Source organism: Penicillium manginii, assembly GCF_028828005.1.
Source record: "Penicillium manginii strain IBT 31320 chromosome Unknown utg000008l:1.0-3226943.0:1.0-3228205.0, whole genome shotgun sequence".
NCBI lineage: Eukaryota > Fungi > Ascomycota > Eurotiomycetes > Eurotiales > Aspergillaceae > Penicillium > Penicillium manginii.
In genome coordinates, this window is record NW_026643109.1 from 2,032,144 (window position 1) to 2,054,486 (window position 22,343).

Consider the following 22,343-nt stretch of genomic DNA (forward strand, 5'->3'; position numbering starts at 1 on the left):
GTGCATACCTAGGTACCATCTCTAGTGTAGTATATATTACAACTATAATTATAGCAAAAGGGTTAGGGGTTTAGGGGTTATAAAAGAAGAGTAGTTATAATTTAGGGAGCCCTCAACAGTGCCCTCAGGGATGGATCATACTTACCTTACGGTAAGTATACTCTCTATCACATCACATCCATGATGCCCACCACTGATAAGCGAAGCATAACCGCCCAACCCGCACCCGCGCGGTGTTGGCCGGTCAGCTCCACCGGACCAGACGGGGCGCCTGGGAACGCGCGCCATCGTCGCTCCGGTCGGGAAATGAATGGTTGTCTCAGACCCGCGCACACCTCACTGCGTATCGCGCTTTGGTCTTCCGATTGGCGAAGACCCGTGACGCCGTCCTTGCCGATCTCGCGCGCCAACAGGTCTTTGGTTATTTTTGTTATTTCGCCCCCAGTGCCCCCCATTCGTTTGGCCCGAATTGAGGGATCCGGAAGGTTTAGGGTCAGCCAGACCACAGAGAAGAGTGTCGCTATGTGGCTCAGGCGTACGAGAGGTGTGTAGTGTAGTGTTAGACTGCTAGTGTAGTGTAAGTAGTGTAGAGTAAGAGGGGGCCAGCTCTTTCCCGGAAGTACTCTAGTCAAAGTACTTTGGAGTGTATAGCACTTTCTTTTTTCTCTTCCTTCCTCTTTCCCTCTCTTTCCCTCTTTCCCTCTCTCTCTCTCTCTCTCTCTCTCTTTCCTCTTCTCTTCTCTTCCCCTCCTCTCCCTCTTCAATTCGCCCCTTCTCTTCCCTTCTTCCCTCTTCTTCTTCTCTCTCTCTCTCTCTCTTCCCACCTTACACCCTTCTCTTTAATCCTCCCTCCCCCTCTACTCTTTATACTAGAACTGTCTACTCTATATCTCTGATATCCCTAATTCTTTTCTTGATTCCCCATTCCATCCCATCCATCCCATTCTATCCCATTTGACATTCCCCATTGCCGCTGAACCACCCGGCTTCCGCCCCACCCCAGGCGAGGTTACCGCGATTTCCCCCCCCCTTAACCCGGCCGAGTACAACGATACCAAACAGAAAGGAAGAGAATCTGAACCTCCATTAATTTGGCATTTCCCAAAAGAAGAGGAGAAAAAGAAAAAGAAAAAAGGTTCAGGTTCAGAGTCAGTGCATTGACCTTCTCAGCTCGCAAGCGCATCCTGCGGGTTTCCCCCCTCCCATTGCCGCTTTTCGGCGCCTCTGGGCGGTTGCTTCTTACACTTTGTGTACCTCCTCCCCCTCTTCCTTTCCCTTTCCCTTTTTCTTGACCTTCATACATTATTTACTCGGTCCCTTCCGAGACACTGTAACATTGTGGAAGAGAGGGAGTGAGTGAGTGAGTACAAAGAGCGCGCGCGAGAGAGAAGTGGACCATGACCGCCGTCGCAACCGCCCCCGTGATGAGCAACCACGAGAATGCTTCCGACCACAGTCCTTCGCGCTTCACCGCGGTAAATGGAAGGGATTCAGTATCCGCTCCATCAAAACCTCACAATGATCAGGATTCTTCTGGTCCGAGGGAACCAAGTCTAGGACTGGGTCAGTCACTGGGACACTCCAACTCGGCTGAGCGTCAGGACCACGATCGCGGCAGCGGCAATTCACGCCCATCACCTTCACCGTCACCTAACCCCAACTCCAACTCCAACTCCAACCACAACCACCCTAACCACAAGCGAAAGCGATCCGAGTCTAGAGAGCAGCAAGATCACTCTCCACGCGATCTGACCGGTTTCAATCGTGGTTCTCTAGATCATCCCGATGTTGATGGCCCGCCCGCTTCCAATGGAGCGGGGTCAGTGTCAGGTTCGGGCTCGGGCTCAGTCTCAGAGTTCGAAACTTCCCATCCTGGACCTGCATCGGCCCATCGATCCGACACCAATGATGCACCATCCGGCCCGTGGCCCGATTATGATTCACAGTTGATCAGTCAGGCACAACGCGCCCAGCAGTTCGATCCGTCCGATGCCCACTTGGCCGATGCCTTGCAACGTGAAGCTCAAGGTCAAGAACGTGATATAGCTTCTCGCATTCTCCCGTCCCAGTCCATTTCCATTGGTCCACCGAATTTGTCAAATTATTCGTCCGACCGTTCGCCGGCCGCCGTTCAGGTGGCACCAAAGAGGAAACGCGTCTTCAGCAATCGAACCAAGACTGGCTGTATGACGTGTCGCCGGCGGAAAAAGAAATGTGACGAACAACACCCTGCCTGTAAGTAATACTACTGAGAGAGAGCAACAAACCCCGGAGCATTCATTAACATCGCATATTAGGTAATAATTGCATCCGTGGAGGCTTTCTATGTGAAGGTTACACGTCGCGGAGTATGTGGCAGAAGCCATCCAGTGCGAAGGCACCCGTTCCATTGCAGTCTAAAGATGGCTACGCCGAGGTTGGGGCTCAGTATCTACCAGAAAATTCCCAACATCATGAGCGGCCGGGAATGGTCGAACACGCCGAACGGAAGATGCGACCTGCGGTAGATGAGGGGGAACGGTCAGCCCAACACCATCACCAACATCAACACCAACATCAACATCAACACCCACCCCCTCCACCACCACCACCCCCACAACCCCTACCACAGCAGCAACAGCAACCGCAACAGCAACCGCAACAGCAACCGCCCCCACCGCAACAGCAGCAACAGCAACAGCCGCCCCCACCACCCCCACCACCACAACAGCAACAACAACAGTATACTACGAGCCCAACTGGCACCCATGCATCATGGTCGAAACGAGGATGGGCCGGTGCAGCCCAGCCCGCTTACGTCTCCGAGCACATCCCAAAGCCAGATTATCGAGAAGTCCCCCCCAGTCCATGAAATGCCACCTCGCGAAGGACCCCCGAAACCAGACTACGCGGTCGTCCCCCCCAATCCGCGAAGTCCCCCCCAGGCCCCCATCCCAAAGCCAGCATGCCTCTCTTTCAAGGCGGAGCAGTCGAGCAACAACAACGACCGCCCCTCCCACCCACCGCGCCAATGGACACAAACAGCCCGCAAGCACAGGCCCGCATGGCCCTGAGCATCGAGCACCAGATCTCCGGACGCGCGGTCTCAGGCGAAGAGACCGAAAAAGAGAAAATGATCCGCGGAGAACTTTACCGTCCCTTCGACGTGCAGTTGGTCGAAGAACGCGATCGGTGCCGCCGCGCTCTGTGGCGATTCAATAATGCTTGTAACCCTGTCAACGGGCTGAGCTCGAAGGAGCAAAATCGTCTTTTGAAGGAGATTCTCGTCCCGCCTTCGGATAGTGTGGCGAATTCACCTGGATTGGCCGCGCCCCGCTCTATCGGGTCGATTGGGCAGGGGGCTGTTGTTGAAAGCTCGTTTACGTGCAATTACGGGTATAATATTCATATTGGGGAAGATGTGATGATTTCCCAGGGTTGTTTGTTTGTTGATGATTGCATTATTAATATTGGGGCTCATACGTGGATTGGGCCGAATGTTACGTTGCTTAGTTCTATGGCGCATTCGAGTATGCAGGAGCGCAAGGGCTCGCAGAGTCGGTATCAGGGGAGACCGGTTACTATCGAGGAGGATTGTTATCTTGGGGCTGGTTGTACGATTTATCCTGGCGTGCATCTTGGTCGTGGTGCTTATATTGCCCCTGGGGAGGTGGTTAAGACTCATATTGTTGCTTATGGCTTCCAGGGGTTTAAGCCTAGCTATATGTGAGGTGTGGTGGTGAGGTGAGGTGAAGATTAAAGATGAGGAGCTCGCTGGGCTGAGCTTTGCGAAGTGAAGTTGAAGTTGAAGTCGGCGAGTGTTTTGGTGATTCCCCCCATTTTGTTCCTTTTCTTCTCTTTTTTGTGTTTGCCTTTTTTCTTCTTTGCTTCCAGAAGGGTTGTGTCCGATGTAACCAGTGGCCATCCTTTGTTTTTGTTGTTTCTTATGTGACCACCCACCCCCCAATCTACTTGGCGATTGACGTTGTTTCCCTTCCACATCTTACCCATTGTTATCTTATGCTTCTTTCTTTTACTTTCTTTGTTGCTATAGTATATATACAATGTGAATATGAACCATGTTCAAACTTTTGGAGTCATTTAAGTTGCTTTTGCTATATGCCGAAATGTCAAACTGCTGAAGTGGAACGGAAGAGAATAGAAGATAGAAAAGAGAAGAGAGGGTATGAATTGTAGATACAACCGGCTCAACAATAAAAAGTAAAAGTCATGGTGGGTATCTCGTTTTGTCAGAAATAAATATGGTGGTGGTGTGTTGGTTGGTGTGTGTGGTGAAATATCAACCCAAAATAGTAGCATATAGTTGCAGAAAGCACACCCTAGGTTTAACCTATTTCAACCACTCCAAAAACTCCGGCGTAAAATAACTAACCACAATCCCCGCTCCAGCCCTGAGAATCCCCTCCGTACTCTCAAAAGCCATACTCTTCAAATCAAACACCCCGGCCTTAGCACCGGCATGAATCATAGCAAACTCCCCACTAACCTGATAAGCCGCCACCGGCAAATCCTGCGCCAATTCCTTCGCGTCCCGGATAATGTCCAGATAACTACTCGCCGGCTTGACCATGATGATGTCCGCGCCCTCGTTCATATCGCGCACGATTGCGCGCCGCGCGAGACCTCGTCCGCCGGGTGGAAGTTGGTAGCACCGTCGGTCGCCGAAGGAGGGGCAGGATCCTGCTGCGTCGCGGAAGGGTCCGTAGAGGCATCCGGAGAATTTGGCGGAGTAGGACATAAGCAGGACGCGGTGGGCGAGGCCGGCTTCGATTAGTTTGAGTTTTATGCCGCGGATTCGGCCGTCGTTCATGTCTGAGGGCGCGACGCAGTGGGCGCCGGCTTGGGCGTAGGCGAGGGCTACGTCGGCGATTCGGTCGACGGATTGGGCGTTGTCGAGGGTGCCGTCTTCGGTTAGGATGCCGCAGTGACCATGGGATGTGTATTCGCAGAGGCAGACGTCGGTTGTTATGTAGAGGGTTGGGAAGTGGGTGCGTAGGAGGCGGATGGCGGTTATTACGGGGCCGGAGGGGTCGTCGGCGGATGTGCCGAGGGCGTCTTTTGCGGAGGGGTGCAAGGGCACGCCAAAGAGCATTACTGAGCGGAGGCCTCGGCGGATTAGGGGGGCGAGGAAGGGGATTAGTTTGTTGACGCCGCGGCGGTATTGGTTTGGTAGGGAGGGGATTGGTGTTTCTTCGTCGGGGTTGTCGGTTATGAAGAGCGGGTAGATGAGCATGTCCTGGGATTTGTTAGGGGTGGTGAGGGTGGATGGGTGTGGTATGGTGGTTACCTTTGTCAATTGGCGCTCTGCTTGCCAGGATCGGCTGAGTGGGTGGCTGTATCCGGCATGGAGTTGGCTGGAGATATCTCCAGAGATGCTGACGCTGGTGGCTGTTGTGCTGGCGTATGATCGGGCAGCGCGTGACTGGGCGTGGGAAATCGTTGAACCGCGCTCGTCTGCGTTTGAGTCGCGGAATGCGATGTCAGAAACGAGATTTGAGAAGGACATTTTGGGTGTTTGGGGAATTGGGCCCAAGGTTGATTGTGTTGGATGAAAGGAGAGGAGGAGAGAGATTTTTATGGAGGGGGCCAGTGGCGTTGAACGCGGGAATGTGACCGGTCATGCCGAGGAACGCGGGTAAGGCGAATGACTTGCATTCTGATTGGTTGGGACTTGGTGTATGTATGGTATGTATGGTATGGTATACCCCGGATTGATTGTCTGCGATCTCCAATTGAGGTAATCAGAATTGACAGTTGAAGGGCTGAATATTGTTTCCAGGAGGGCAAGCAGCTATCAAAGGTTCAACTGGCCTTTTACGCCAGTTTTGGTACGCAGTGCCGATGTTGTGTGGTCATATTCTAGGCCATTTAGTCAATGGTGCTTGTACAACATTGCAAGCCTTTGCCTAGGACCAATAGGAATTTTCGCAGATGCTGGTGATTAGATAATATATTCCCTGAGCGCAAGCCTCGGTGATAGTCTTATTAAAGTGGGCGATTTAAACCCAAGTCTAATGCAACAGGCAACAGGCACTGTCATTCCTTTTTTCCAGAGAACCTACATAGTGACCCAGACCCTGAACGAAGTCGAACTGTCTTTTGACACCCCTCCTTGGATGTGACTCGAAACCTCAGGCTGATACCAGATGGCCACTTTGACATCAGCTCCATTCGCAATAAGAATTTGAACGATCTGATGATGGTTTCTGCGTGATGCTGCTGCAAGTGCAGTGTTCCAATTTGAACTTGCAACCTGGCTGTTGGGATTGGCACCCTTTTTTGAGAAGTGTCTGGACGATCTCATGATGATCCCAGAATGATGCCGTTTGACGTGTGGTGTCCAAATATCCATTTTATAGATTAGCATTAGCATCCCCTCTCAATAAGGAGCTGAACAATCCGAGTGTATGCCCACCTTGACACCGCAAGGAGTGTGGTGTCAAAATTCTCATCTTGGAGATTAATATCAGCCCCATTTCAAGAAGCATGTTAATAGTCTGATAATGGCCTTTGAACAAGGCTGCTTCAAGTGTTCATCTGTTTGAAGTATCTCGTAGATTAACACTCGAGCCCCCTTTCAAGAACAACTCAAACACCTGATGGAGACCAAGTAAAATTGCAAATTGTACCCCCTCCTTTGGCGTACCCTTGGCCATTGACAAGTGTCTAAATCTGTAATTTTCCGTCATTAGGAGAGAAACGCCTATGTGGAGACTCAATCAAGCTGCATGGGATGGCTGTACCCGAGTCTTGGGGAGAGAAAATGCAAGTGCCAGTAATGAGCTGAATATGAGAGAAAAGGGAGTGACTGGCCCCAGAACTTATCCCCAGACATACCAGTAATCGACACACAAGTAGTCAAGCACACCAGGCAAAATTAGATGATCAACGCAAATTTGGCAATATTTGATCGGACTTTGATAGGCTACAGAAGCCATTCCAATCTGTCTTCTCACAACCCGGGTTGCGGGTTATCAAAAATTTTCGCGCAGTTTGGTGGATAAATGATAGCTTGGAATCATGGACACTAATGAACAAAGCACAAGGTCCATGACAAATTCCTGGAAATCAGGCTCAGGCCATATCTTCTTTTTGAAATCTGCATATCGAAAGACCCACGTTTCTCGAGAGCAACGCTCAATGCCAGTTTAGCTTCCCGGGAATCAATGGTGGTTCAGCAACTAGTACAATGCGAAGGAGAACCTGAGCCCTTTTAGCGTTCTTGCTGTGAGACAAAATCTTCTCGTATGCATTGAACACCTAAGTGGGCAGATAGATGAGCAGCTCTTCGACGTCAAATATCCGACTGTAGTCGACAGGGCTTTTCTCAATAACATCAAGGGTCAGATGTAAACAGAGATACGTGCGATGCTCCAATTTTTCGAGATGTTGGGTAACTCTTTGGCGATCTTCCTCTCGAAATCCCCTCGTGACATCCTAGACTCTTTCATCGATAAGAAGATCGATTTCTCAGCGAATTTCATCTATTTTCTCGAAAAGCTGCTGCCCCAGAGCTTTGATAATCTCAAGCCTACTATGCTCCTCGCATTCATCCAGCGCATCTATAACACATATCAGTTCGCCTCCCTCTGCGTTCGCAACGACCCGGGTCTATTTGATTCACTGCCTCCTTCGCGGCCAACGAGGTCGGTGAAGATGTGAGTAAGAGCCGAAGAAGTATTGCACATGGTGCCTGTGCACCGTTGATTCTCCCCGCGCTTTCTCTGAAAAAGAGATAGGTTACAATTGATTCAGATGACTGTGTAGCCGAGTTGGAAATCGTTATCCTGTTCAGATGTTCTTCATCAACCAAAGTTTGCGACAAGACAGACTTGCCACGTTTAGGTCCTGCCGAGACCCACAGAATATCCGAGTCGCTGTCACCCCAATCGAGGAAGCTCTGATCATTAAGAACCACTCACATGTTCCTCACACCCTCTTGGGATTTTTTCCCCTTTCCTTCAAAGTCTTCTGTGGTAACTTTCAAAGCCTTAGCACTTCTTGCCATGTATCATGTCCTCTAGCATCTCGAACGTCCTGAATAATTTCCTTTTGAACCAAGAGAGACTCATATAACTCCTGGGTTATTTGTTTTATGCTGTTTTGAGTCTCTGAATCCACCTCGATCTGGAAGGAATTACGGCAGCTTGCGCCCAGTGTTTTCAGCCTAGCTTTCATGTCCCCCCAGGCATTAGAGCCCGTGAGATCCTGCCACGCTCTTACATGTTGAGAACTAGCCAGATGACAAATAACTCTAGCTTGGTACTCGATAATGTAGAAGTATAGCTTGGTTAGAGGTTCGAAGAGATGTTGGTAATGCTCGCTCTCAAGAGGGACAGCTATAATGGGGCATTTATCCTCACAGTTTGTACCATTCCGTTATGTAGACGTAGCTCGCCTTCACTTTCTGGTAGGAAGGCAATGTCTCCATATGCTGGTTTGGGAAATGGAGGCGCTGGAGCTCGATCCTTACTTAAGCACAACAAAGCTTGAATAGAATATGTGGCGAATATCGTTGCCAAGCGGGATGTGGTCACACGAGCGAGCTGGGGAACAACGTCATGTTGGATCAATGGTCAAAGTATTTCGTGTTATTTATCAGGTCCAGTCTGCCACGCTAATGCCAACGAATCACGCTGGCCAGGCAGTGTATTTAGATTAGTGGGCTAGAAAGTGGGCCCTCGGGAAAGGATCTCTGTGTTTAAATGGTGAAACTGATGTCGATCTATGCCGTACTGCGTAGGCCGCTTTCCCTATCGGCTTATGAATAGGAAAATCCTAATATAGCCAGAGGGGTCAAAAAAGACAACGTACTTAGCGTCAACTAAGGTCACAATATAATTTAAACCGTGTTCCCCTTTCCGCACCTTCTGACTCTGCAACGAATCAAAGCTCACGATGTTAATACGATCGCCCTACACTGTTTGCTTGCCATTGCTTTGATTTTATGTGCCTGGCGCTTACTTCTCCACATTTGCGATAGGGCACCTCCCTCTTCAGCAGTTCAAGTTATCCCCGCGCCGGTGGGCAGCTCTACCTCTTTTCCCTCAATTATTCCAGCCCCGGTAATTCGCCGACCGGAAGAAAATGCTGGAAATAGCACATTAGGAGTAAGTGAAGTCTAATGTTTTCGGGAAAAGATTAGCTCGTCACTCACGGAAATCAAAGTTTCAACAAATTTTAACTCTATCCCAACGCCCTTCGTGGCGCACTTGAGGCCTCGAAGCCGCTGCAAAGCTCACACGCCTCGAAATCACGATTCCACCGAAGCCTCCAGTGGATGATCGTCTCGCCGATGCCTTCGCGAATATAGGGCCTCACGTGTATGAAAAAGACCACCCGACAACTGGAGCTAGCAAAGCCTGGCTTGCCCACTTAGACATAATCAAACATGTTTACCAATCCAACTTCGAAACTGCCCTTATCCTCGAAGACGACGCCGACTGGGACATTGCAATTCGCAAACAAATGATAAATATCTCGTCCGCTGTGCGTCAACTTACCAAAACCCCAGAGACCGAGTCAACACCATATGGTCGAAGCTGGGACGTGCTCTGGCTCGGTCATTGCGCGGAACACTGGGATGAGGACTCCGAAACGATTACCTTCGACGACGCTCATGTATGCCCGCATGAGGACTATCGGACCTGGATGGCGGATGATCTTGCAAAATTACCTGATCATAAGCGGGCAGTGTACTGGTCGAGGAACCCAATTTGCACGTTTGCCTACGCTGTTTCTCATGAGGGTGCTGGCATTATACTGCGCGAAATGGGAGCATGCCAGGGCGAAGCGTTTGACGTTCAGCTGATGCTCGAGTGCGAACGGAATCTGAGGTGTATTTCAGTGGTTCCAGAAGTTTTTCACCAATATTTTCCTCCGCTTGATTTCGCCGTGAAGAGCGATGTGGATGCAGGTAATGGCGAGGGTTCCGGGCCTGGGGATGAAGCTTTTGAATCTATCATGGGCTCGGTGGAAAATATTGTTCATAGTGCTCGTTGTCAGGCCTTGTGGGGCCAAGACTGCCAGAGACTTTAATTCGCGACATTCAATGAGCATTCGCCAGGCATAGGCGCACATGAAAGTCGAATTAAAGAGTGTCTAATAGTTAAGGCATTGTGATGGTCCTAGAAATGATGCTGCAGATCGATTATCCAAGGATGTAGTCTATTTAGGCAAGACACACTTATTTAAACTCTTGCTTGCTAGGGAGAAGGCACATATTAGCGCTTGATGGCAAAAATAATGGAGATTGTGCACGAAGGGAAACCACCTTCGTTGGGTTAATAAGCCTGCTACATTTTATCTATATAAGACAACTATACAGCCCATGACTATGAAGTTGAGCTTACTTGCTTAAAAAACTATGGACAGAGCACTCATGAAAATCCGGATATCACAAGGCCTATAGCTATAATTATAAAGGACTAAGGTATATACTAAAGATAGTGTGATGCTACCTACTATTAAGAAATAGGTGTAGTTAATACATTAAACTAAGTATGGGAATGTAATGATCAAGGTATTGACTAGGCAAGGCAAGGATGGCACAACTAAGATGGACAGTATATTCTGAATTGAATCAAGACTGATTCTTGAAGAACCTCAAGAATTCTATATCACCAAGTTTTTATATCTGTTTCGAGCCCGATTCCTATTCTTTACGAAGCGGTGTAATCGGAGTAATGTAGTCCGTGGTCGATACCGCTAGTTTATATTAGATCTGATCTATCTTAGTATGAACTAGGGTTTTTCTGTTATAACTATCTCTCTTCTTTTAAAGAGGTCTTTCCTAAGGTATCTGTAAATAGTATAATTCTTTGTTATATCCTAAGGGAGATATCTATAACTTCTTCTTTAATAGGTTACTACTTTATTTATAGTAGATAGTATAGTAGGGAGAAATTTACTATAATAAAGTAACTATTATATATAAAACTATATAAAATTCTATATATTACTAACTTTCTTTATCTATTAAGATATTCCTAAAAGTTTCTTTAACTTAAATTTCTTTATATTCCTAGTTAAAACTATACTAATAATAGGTTAAAATATAGGTATTATATAAGGTTTAGTATAAAATACTATAGTTATTTAGAGTTATAAGTATAATATAATAGTTTTTCTAATAATTTCTGCTCTAGAAGATAGTATAAAAATAGTAGAGATAGAGATAAAGATAAAGATAGAGATAGAGATAGGGATAATAATAGTAGTAATAAAAAAAAAGAAGAAAAAGAAAGTAGAGAAAGTAACTATAAATAATATTAGAGATAATAATAGTATAGATATTACTTATAGAAATCTTATTACTTATATACTATTATAGAATTATTTTTATAATTCTTACTATTTTTTTTATCTTCTCTATATAATTAATACTTTTTCTAAAATTTTAGAATTTAAATTATAAGAGTAAGATTTTTTTAGTCTTTTATAATTAAAATTCTAGTTTATTAAAATATTATATCTTTTATATAAATAATAGTAAAATTTATAAGTAGGTAAGTATTCTATTTTACTTTAGTTTCTATTAGATTTTATTACTACCTTTATTTTAATAAATCCTAGTTTTAATACTTATTTAAAGTATTTTAATAATACTATAGCAATATAGAGTTTTAATTACTAATTTATAGTAGACTAGAGTAGTTAGGAATTAGTTACTATTTTCTAATAATTTTTATTAGTGTAACAGCAAATGCCTAGGCTCACGTGCTATCCTAATAGACTAAAAAGACCACAATATCGAAGCTCTCACTTCGATATTCCTAGGCACTGATATATAAAGGAAGGTAGGTAGTGCACTAGTATATTGTAACAGAATAGCAAGCCGCCACCACAATATCCCGTTACAACTATCTCCCCTTCCTAACAAAGCCTGTCCCTAGGCTATAAACAAAGCCCCAGACTTATATTAGAAGAAGAAGAAGAAGATAGAACAGCCTATTACTTTATATAATATTATCTCCAAACTCGTGTCTTATATTTACAGAAATCTTTTAAACACCTACTTAATATATCAGAGAAAGAGGATTTTGTAAGTAGCTAGGTTCGAACCTAGTATCTAGATATACATCTAGGAGGATTACCAGATTCAGACCTAAGCTACCCGGAGAGCTTCGATATAATTATAACAGTAAATACCTAGACTTATATGCCATCCCAATAGACTAAAAAGACCACAATATTGAAGCTCTTACTTTGATATTTCTAGGCACTGATATATAAAGGAAGGTAGGTAGTACACTAGTATATTGTAACAGAATAGTGAGCCGCCACTATAATATCCTATTATAATTAGTCTATAATAAGAACTATAATCTAAAAGAAATCAAAGTTAATAGAAATATAGAAAGAGTAATCTATCTTAAGTTATTCTTAAAGTAATAATATATTTATTTTATAGATTTTATTTCTAGAATATCTATTTTTATAAGTTATCTTACTTAGAGTTTTTTAATTTTAGTTATAATTAATAATATTTAGTTGTTTATAAATTTTTTTAAGAATATTAGTTAAGTAATACTTTTTAATAATCTTCTAGATTTAGTAAAAATAATTAGTAAATTATAGATTATTTTATAGATTCTTAGTAATTTAGATTTCTTTTTTTATTCTTTAATTAATTTTTAATAAATTAAAATAGAATTTTTATTTATTATTTCTATTATTTTTTTTCTTTAAAAAAACTATCTTAACTATTTCTATATTTTCTTTATTTTAATCAAAAAAATAAAGTATTTTTTAGTATTAGTAAGATTTATAGTTAATTCCTATATATTATATTTATTAAGTTATTTTATCTATTCTATAAGATAATATAGTATATTATTTTTCTAATTTAGTTAAGAATCTTAAATAGTCTAATATATTATAGGGATAGTTTTTATATTATTTTAAGTTTTAGATTATTTTTTATTAATAAATTTATAAAGTCTTTTTACTTTAATTTCTTTGACTTATATTATTTACTATTATATATTTTTTATTATAATATCTATATTTGCAGAAGATTTCTCTTTATTCCTTTACAGATATTTTTTATTAGTAAAGAAGATATATTCTTCTAAAAAGTACTATTATATTCTTATAGTTAGAAATTAGACTTATATACTATTAGTATTTTAAAGAGAATTTTTTTATTAATTAGTTTACTATATTATTATATATAAATTAAGTATTCTTTAGTAATTATAACTAATATTCTTTTTGTTAAAATACTAGAGGTAGTTTTCTAGTACTTAGTTTATTTATTTTATCTATTAATTAGATTAGAGATAAATTAACTATGTTAAATTTTTTAAATTTAAGTATTAGTTAAGATTTAACTAAAACTAACTAGTAAATAGACTTTTTTAATTAGAGATAATTCCTTTTAGATTATTATATACTAATTAAATCTTATTATAGAAAAACTTAGCTAGTTCTTCTATAATAATTATACTTAGAATAGAGAGAAAGATTATTAACTTAGTAAGTTAGTATATAATTATAAAAATTATATTAACTAAATTCTTTATATACAATTATAAAAAGACTAATAATAAAGTCTATTAAGAGATTTATAAAAAGTCTTATTAGGATTAGAAATAGTTATAATTTTTTATATAAATAATATTAGAGTATCTTTATACTCTTATATATTACATAAGATTTTAATAAATTTTATATATAAATTTCCTAAGATAGAGATATAAAGATAGTTCTTATAATAAAGTAACTTTTTTATATTCATAAATTAGTTTAAATTTTTTAATTTCTTATTTAATATTAATTAAATATACTTATAAATTATAAGATCTTTATTTTATAACTAAATAACTAAGTTAAGTAGTTTTTCTAATTTTTCTAATTTTATATTATTTATTAGTAAATATAACTATTAAAAAGAAATATACTAAGTATAACTTAGTTAATAAAAAATATTACTAAATTTTATATAAGTTTTTCTATAAATTCTTTATAACTTAGCCTAAGACTTTATATGTCTCAATAGGCTTAGGGAAGGTTGGATAAAGAAGAAGAAGGTATTTGTTTGTTTAATAAGAAAGAAGATTGGTGTTTGTAATGTTTGCTGATATTGTATTGATTGTCTTGCTTGTCTTGTTCTGTATGTTATTCTATGGGCAAGAAGGTCCTATATGTATATCAAGTATTATAGCTACACCTAGTTTTTATTATTATAACCACCCTATTCGTTATAGGTAGGCTTAGGCGATATATGGGCGCTATGGGCGGGGTATCGGTGAGCTGAGGTGCCAATATAGGCGTTATAAGCGGGGTCTCAGTGAGCTGAGGTGCTAATATGGGTGCTATAAGCGGGGTCTTGGTGAGCTGAGGTGCCAATATAGGCGCCATTTAGGCATCAGCATAAGTGCCACTTAGCCGTCAAAACGGGTGTCACTTAGCCATCAGCACGGGTGCCACTCAGCCGTCAGCATAGGTGACACTTAGCCGTCAGCACGGGTGCCGCTCAGCCATCGGTATAGGTGCTGCTCGACCGTCAGTATAGGTGCCGCTCGGCTATCGGCACAGTTACCACTTAGGTATCACCTATCGGTTGTTATAGCCGGAGCTTTAGCGTATTTTTTTATAGGGTTTTATAGTATAATATTCATACTACTTATAACTAGAAGTTTAGAATTATAGAATCTAATCTAATTCTTTTCTATTTTTCTAACTAATGTTTCTTTAATTTAGTTTTCTAAATTAATTCTTTTCATTTTTTAAAAAAAAAAATTATCTTATTATTCTTAGATTTAGAGTAATTAGATTTCTAGTAATTAATTAAGTTATACTTAAAGTATAATTTATATATATATATACATTATTTTTAAATTAAATTAAAGTTTTACTAGTTTCAGTTTTTTTAAGAATTCTAATTATTATTATATACTTTACTAACTAGTTATAGTAAGTAGTTAGATCTAGATAAATAACTTACTAGTTATTCTCTATATTATTAGTTATCTATAATATCTATTACTTATACTCCTTAAGTATTAACTTATAATTATACTATTACTATACTAAGCCTTATATAGACTTAGATTCTATAGAGTAATATTAAAGAAGGTACTAAGTAGTATACTAGATAGGTCAGTCTAAAGAACTTCTTTATTTATAGTATATCTATCATAAAAGATAAAACTAAATAAAGAGTAACCTAAAAGTATACTATAGTAACTTAGATTAATTAATTACAAAGAACTAAATATATATATATATATATATATATAAATAGTGTCCTATATATCTAGTTCTTCCTTTTCCTTAAAGTAGATTCTTATCCAACTATAAGATTAGGTCTATTCTATATAAATAGATAGGATACTATTATATAGTTATATAGTTATTTATTATATACTTATACTTTTAGTATAATATAGGTAATAGTAGAAAGAATAGCTATTTATATATCTTAGTCTAATTATTCTTAACCTATAGTTCTCGGGATATCTTAAGTACCTATCTTAATATATATAACTTTTAGAGCTAATATATACCCCTTCAGTTTAGTTAGCTCTTAGTAACCTATTAGTAAGTTGTAGCCCCTTATTATAAGATCTGTAACAATTATATTATAAAATTATTCTTTTTTTTTCTTTATATAGTTATTTAGATTTATTATTTTTCTATAAATATAGAGAGAATTAATTTTCCTTTTAGGATTTTGATAAGATTCTTATATCTTTCTTATACTTTTACTTTTAAAATATTTATAAAGTTTTTTAAAAGTTATACTAATCTTATTGTAAGACTTGGTAGGTCTTAATAGGCTTAGGGAAAGTTGGGAATAGCTTCAACTACTACTAATTGGGTAGTAGTTATATAAGATTGGTGGTTATCAATAAGAATGATGTTAAGAATGATTGAAGATGATGATGATTATTGTTGTTTGTGTATAGGGGGGAGAAGGTTATATATATATTAGCTGGCTTAGGCAATATTACTAAGTCTTGGTATTATTAAGTATTAGGCCTTAGTACTACAGGCACTAGTATAGTAGCAGTAGCACCGGCATAGTTACAACCGGGGCACTGACACAGTAACCCCCGGGGCACTAGTATAGTTACACCCGGAGCACTGGCACAGTAACCCCCGGAGCACTGGCACAGTAGCCCCCGGGGCACTGGTATAGTTACACCCGGAGCACTGGCATATTAATCCCCAGGGCACTGGCATAACTTAGATAAGCTCCCGCACTCTAAGGCTTGTACAGCCTAGGCAGCGGTAATATTTGTAATATTCATACTTATACTATACTAATCTACTTTTTTAGAACTTAGATATATCTTTTATAAAATAGTATATATTTACTAATAAATATTTCTTAAGTTTACTTTAAAAGTAATATACTTATTCTACTTTAGAAACTAAAAAGAGATATTATTTAATTATAATAAATTATTAATAAAATATAGTTAATTCTTTATCTTTTTACTAGTAAATTTTTTTAAAACTATTACTTAGTTAAATAGAAAAAACTTTTTCATTAAATAAGAGATAAGTAGTCTAATCTATAAAATAGTCCTACTATAGTCTTCTATAGTTATTAAATTATTCTAGCTTTTTTTCCTTTTCTACTCTTTCTATATTAGTATTTATTATATGTAGCTAACTAGTCACTATAAGTGGTTAGATCTAGGTAAATAACTTACTAGTTATTTTCTATATTGTTGGTCGTTTTGTAATATCTATTACTTATACTCCTTAAGCCTGAACTTATAATTATACTGTTGCTATACTAAGTCTTATACAGACTTAGATTCTGTAGAGTAACTTTAAAGAAGGTACTAAGTAGTATACTAAGTAGGTCAGTCCAAAGAGCTCCTCTACTTATAGTATGTTTGTTATAAGAAATAAAACTATATAAAGAGTAATCCAAAAGATATATTATAGTAACTTAGATTAATTAATCACAAAGAACTAGATATATATTATATTCAATATCCTTATATATCTAGTCTTTGTTTATTACTAATATAACTAGGTCTTATTACTAATATATTCTAGACTTATTATAGATAAGCTCTTTTATTACTAATAAGTATCTATTTATATTATCCTACTAATTATATAATATTAAGTTAACTTATAATTATAACTTATTATCTTCTTGATCACATAACCTAGGGTTGTTATATAATCCTGATATAGTTTCCTTAGGCTAAGTTAGTTTGTTTAGTCCTAGTCCTTCTATAATATTTATGCTAGTTCCTGTAATCTGTGGGGTGTTTACTGTGTTCTATAACAGTATTCTAAATCTAAATATCTAATTTTTTTTCTAGAATCTTTATAATATTATCTTTAAATATACTAAGATTCTCTCTAAAAATATATTTAATATTAGTTAGCTAAATATCTCTATTTTATAGACTAAATAACTTTATAAATTATCTATTTTAAGTAAGTCTATTTTAATCTTTAATCTTTAATTATAAATAGGTTAAATAGAGATAGGTTAAAATAGAGAGTATATTATTCATTCTTATATTTAAGTTTTTATAATCTTACTTTAAATTATTTAAATTATTCTTATTATTTAACCTTTTTCTAAAATTAGTAAAGATAGATTAAATTAGTATTAAATTTAGTTATATTATTACTTAGAGGATTATTATTAGTTTTAATATTTTAAGACTTTAGAAAAACTTCTATAACTAGGGTTAGATTATTAGAGGGATTTTAATTAATATTCTAGTAAAAGACTATCTTATAGCTTAGGTAGTTAGAGAAAGAAGAATTAGAATTATAATAATTTAAATATAAGAAGTATAGTTAATAATATTACTATTATTATTAGTATTAGTACTAGGTTTATTATTATTATCTTAACCTTTAGGATTAATCTCCTTACTAAAATTATAGTAAAAACTATCTTAACTAATCTATATATTATAGTTTTAAATCTGTCTAGTTTAGGATTTTCTAAATTAATATAAGTTAATAGTTTTCTTAAGATTATCTTAGGTAATCTACTTTTAACTATAGTTATCCTATTTTCTCTCTTTAATCTATTTAATTATAATATTATTTACTATATTCTAGATATTATTAAAAGTAAGCTTTATATTAAGTATTTTACAAAGTATATTAAATATTAACTTTATATAAAGATAAAGAAGAAGAAACTATATATAGTTACTCTATATAGTAAGTACTCTCTAGCTAAGACTATCTATTATTTTCTAATTAGAAGCATGATATTAGACTATCTTAACTACTTTTTTCTATTTCTCTTTAAATTAGTAAATATTATAAGTACCCTTATAGATCTTATAATTCTAAGTCTAGATATAGATATTATAAAGTACCTACTTAATAATATTAAGTTACTTAAATATAATATCCTAGTAGTTATTAATAATATAGTATATATATAGTTTTATTAGAGAACTTAGCTACTTAAGAAACTCTTTAGTAGTTTTAAAATACTTTATTCTAATTATTAGATTACTAAGGATATTGATAAAATCTAAATTTAGAGTAGATACTATATTAGTATACTAATAAATAGCTAGAGATATCTTATAACTTTTATAGTTTTTATTACTTTTTATAACTATAATAGTTATAGTAACTATAGTTAGTAAAATAGAATATTTAGAGACTTAGGGTAGAATATCCTTATTTATTATATTCTAGGATATAATAAAGTACTCTTTTTATAAATAAAGAATAGAGTAGAAGATAGTTAAAGACTTAGTTTTATTAAATAATTAAAGATTTTCAAGATTTTAAAGTAAAATAATAAAAGAAATTAAGATAAAAGAAAGAAATTTAAAAAAATAAAGTTTAAAATAAAGTTATGAAAAGTTTATATATTCTATACAAAATTTTAATTAACTAACTTTTAATAACTAAAAAATAAAATTATCAAGTAAGAAAGATATACTTAAAGAAGAATTTTTGTATAAAAGAAAGGTATAATCTAGGATAGAAGAAAAGATATCTTATAAACTAGATTAGACTATATTTTTCTACTAAAATATAATCTTTTAGGTAGTAATAGTAGTAAGAGATATCTATATAATAATAACTATACTAGTAGCTCTAGTAGTTATAAAATATAAACTAAAGAGAGAGCCTAATATATAGAAAGTATACTAACTAGATATATATTTATCTAAAAGATAATCTCCTAGGTAGTAATAGTAGTAAGAAATATCTATATAGTAATAGCTATACTAGTAATACTAAGAGTTATTAGATATAAACTAAAAAAAAGTCTTATATAAAAGAAGTAACTAACTAGATTATTATATATTTATAAGAAAGATAATATATATAGTAATTAGTAAGATTACTTAACTAGTATTAGTTCTTAAAGTTATAATTATAATAAGTATAATTACTATCTTTAATTATTATTACTAAGAATATATCCTTTATGATATATATAAATTAATATAGTCCTACCTATTTTTATATTAGTAAGTTATAGATAATTTATTTATATAATATCTAACCTTTTATAGTTTTAGGACTAGTAATTTAGCTAAAAGATATTATTTATTATTAAGCTAAAAGGAAACCTATTAAAAAAAAGATAGAGACTACTATAACTAGAATAAAATAAGATCTTAGCCTAGCTAGAATTTATTATGTTATATAATAATATTATATTAGTTCTATCTTAAACTAGATTAGGTATTTTACTCTATAGTTAAAGATATATATCTTTTATAAATATATTTAGATTTATTACCTAGTAGAATCTATAATTTAAGACTTAATTTCTTTAATATAGATATTAGATAATATTAGAAATACTTTAAAAATAAGAATATTCTTAATTTTAAAATATATTATTTACTTTATAATAGTTTTTTTTATCTCTAACTAGTTCTATTTAATGGAAGTTATTTTTAAGTATTAATAAAGGTTTAATTTTAGATTAAGTATAGACTATAGATATACTAATTAACCCTAGATATCTACTTTATCTTAAGATAATAGCTAATTAATATTCTAACTATCTTTCTATCTTAAATTACTCTATACTTTACTCTAAGATATTAAAATACTCTTTTACCTAATTTCTTTACTCTAATATTCTTACTAAAATTATAGTTTTTATAATTACCTATAATACTATAACTAGTTTTAGTACTAACTATACCCTAGTCTATCTTTATATTAATTAGGGTCTAAGATACTCTATTTATCTACTTCCCTACTTTTCTAAGTAAATTAACTTAATATATAAACTATATAGTCTTAAAGTATTACAAAAAACTACTCTTATCTTTCTGCTAAAAGATAAGCTATATTATTCTTTCTATCTAAAGTTAAGTAGCTATTATCTTTCTACTAAAAAATCCTCTAGATTTATAAACTATTTAATAGTCTATAAGATCTAATATATATATTTTTCTTTTAAATAACTTAGGGAGTTTTAACTACTTTCTATTAAATTTAATAGAATATTTTATATTTATATAAATAGAGATAAGCCTTTACAGATTTCTTAGTTACTATTAGCCAAGATTTTCTTTTACTTATATCTTAATTTTCTTAATTCTTAATAGATTAGTTATCTATTTTAATAAAGTTATTTTATTAGATACTTTATTAGAAGTACTATTTCTAATCTTTATTAATTCCTTATTTAGTAAGATTTTCTACTTAATTTTACTCTCTAATATACTCTCTAGTATATATTTAGTTATCTTTTTAGCTAGTATTTTATATCTTCCTTATTAGTTAAGAGACTTAAACTTTATTCTATGTGAATACATAAAGATTAGTTAAAAGACTTAACTATTCTCTGGTTAAATATCTTAACCAGAAGCCTTATCAAATATAACTATTATCGTTAAGCTTAACTAAAAGCCTAACTATATGATATCAAAAATATCAAAATATATCTCAGATGCTTGGAGTTCTGCCAAAAGCCCAAATAGGCTTAGCCTATTTGATCACACCGCTGATGAATAATATTCTGCCTAAGGCCTAATCAGGCCTAGTCTACTGTGGCTTACTGCCTAGGAAATTTAACATAAAAAGGGCCTACACCCCCCAGCAAACCTATCTTGATCATCATTCTTATTGATCTCTTTCATCTCATCTTGTGATTACTAAGCTCAAGACCAATATTCTAATACAACTTCCTCTTTTGGCAATCGGTGAAGATATTCAAACATCCCCTGATGCTTGTAGGACTTTATGTCTCACATTCTATAAAAAATTAAGTAAATTATTCTCTACTATAACTATTACTATTATACCTATACTATCTATATTATAATAAATAATATAGAGATTTTTTAACTTAGTAACTTTAAACTAACTATAAAAGATTAAATAAAATATATTAGAATAGTAAATAGAGTTCTAACTTAAAGTAAGAGTTTTACTAAATAGTAGAGATAGATTTAGATAAATTAAAGATACTCTATTAATTATATTAGACTATCTTTAATTATTCTAAATATAGTAGTAATTTAACTATAATAACTTATTATTATAATAGCCTAAGTTATAAGATTACTTATAAATAGAATATAATTAAGAAATTTATAAAATTAGTATACTACTCTATCTACTATTTTAATAACTATCTTTAGTTTACTAATTTAAGTATTTTTTATAGATTACTAACTATATAACTTAGATTATACTTAATTTATAAAATACTAATTAATTATATTTTATTACTTAATTATATCTTCTATTTTAACAACTTTTATATTCTAACTTTATTAACTTAATTAAAATAGTATAATAGATATTTTTAAGACTTCTAATTCTAAGTTCTAAAATAGTAAAGTATGAAGTTAATTTTATAGTAATATACTACTAGAATAAAATACTATTATTTTCTAAAAAAAAAATTTATTATATTATAGTTACTAAGTTACTAGATTAGAGACCTATAACTAAGTAAAAATATCAGATAGTAGAGATTAGATTAGATAGTTAATATATAGACTAATTCTTAAAGAGATTAAGAATCCTCAATACTTATAGGATCTTAAATATATTAGGGTTTAGGTAAGCCTTAATATATAGGTGACTTAAAGGGGATTTAGCTTTAAATTGATATTAAGTACCTAAGATATTATATACTTGAAATCCTATAATAATTTATTCTTTTCTCTAAGTAATAGCTAGCCTAGATATTAATATAATATTAGTAGGAATAGATAACTTACTTAAAGATACTTCTTCTAAATAAAGGTTTCTAATATAACACTATTTTGGATATATTTATATAGTATATAAATAAAGTAGTATAATTTATTTATTATTATTATAATAAAAGTTTCTCTCTCTTCTAGTCTTGTTCTTTATCTATTTATCCTTTCTTTTTAACTCTCTAATTTACTCTC

The 22,343-nt window shown here is 35.3% G+C and overlaps 6 protein-coding genes across 6 annotated transcripts; 4 read left to right on the forward strand and 2 right to left on the reverse strand.

The window, feature by feature from the left end:
• Positions 1–167: 167 nt before the first annotated feature.
• Positions 168–455, reverse strand: N7533_011413 (uncharacterized protein; the record flags this gene model as incomplete). Its single annotated transcript, XM_057108063.1, has 1 exon — positions 168–455. The coding sequence occupies one exon, from the start codon at positions 453–455 to the stop codon at positions 168–170; it is 288 nt and encodes a 95-aa protein (XP_056955441.1).
• A 942-nt stretch (positions 456–1,397) lies between these two features.
• Positions 1,398–2,851, forward strand: N7533_011414 (uncharacterized protein; the record flags this gene model as incomplete). Its single annotated transcript, XM_057108064.1, has 2 exons — positions 1,398–2,235; positions 2,298–2,851. The coding sequence occupies 2 exons, from the start codon at positions 1,398–1,400 to the stop codon at positions 2,849–2,851; spliced, it is 1,392 nt and encodes a 463-aa protein (XP_056955442.1).
• A 93-nt stretch (positions 2,852–2,944) lies between these two features.
• Positions 2,945–3,709, forward strand: N7533_011415 (acetyltransferase; the record flags this gene model as incomplete). The annotated part of the gene is made up of 1 exon (XM_057108065.1): positions 2,945–3,709. The coding sequence occupies one exon, from the start codon at positions 2,945–2,947 to the stop codon at positions 3,707–3,709; it is 765 nt and encodes a 254-aa protein (XP_056955443.1).
• A 621-nt stretch (positions 3,710–4,330) lies between these two features.
• N7533_011416 (porphobilinogen synthase HEM2) lies at positions 4,331–5,506 on the reverse strand (the record flags this gene model as incomplete). The annotated part of the gene is made up of 1 exon (XM_057108066.1): positions 4,331–5,506. The coding sequence occupies one exon, from the start codon at positions 5,504–5,506 to the stop codon at positions 4,331–4,333; it is 1,176 nt and encodes a 391-aa protein (XP_056955444.1).
• Positions 5,507–7,368: 1,862 nt separating this feature from the next.
• Positions 7,369–7,662, forward strand: N7533_011417 (uncharacterized protein; the record flags this gene model as incomplete). Its single annotated transcript, XM_057108067.1, has 1 exon — positions 7,369–7,662. The coding sequence occupies one exon, from the start codon at positions 7,369–7,371 to the stop codon at positions 7,660–7,662; it is 294 nt and encodes a 97-aa protein (XP_056955445.1).
• A 514-nt stretch (positions 7,663–8,176) lies between these two features.
• N7533_011418 (uncharacterized protein) lies at positions 8,177–10,038 on the forward strand (the record flags this gene model as incomplete). Its single annotated transcript, XM_057108068.1, has 2 exons — positions 8,177–8,225; positions 9,218–10,038. 2 exons carry the CDS (start codon positions 8,177–8,179, stop codon positions 10,036–10,038), a joined length of 870 nt encoding a protein of 289 aa, XP_056955446.1.
• Positions 10,039–22,343: the final 12,305 nt, after the last annotated feature.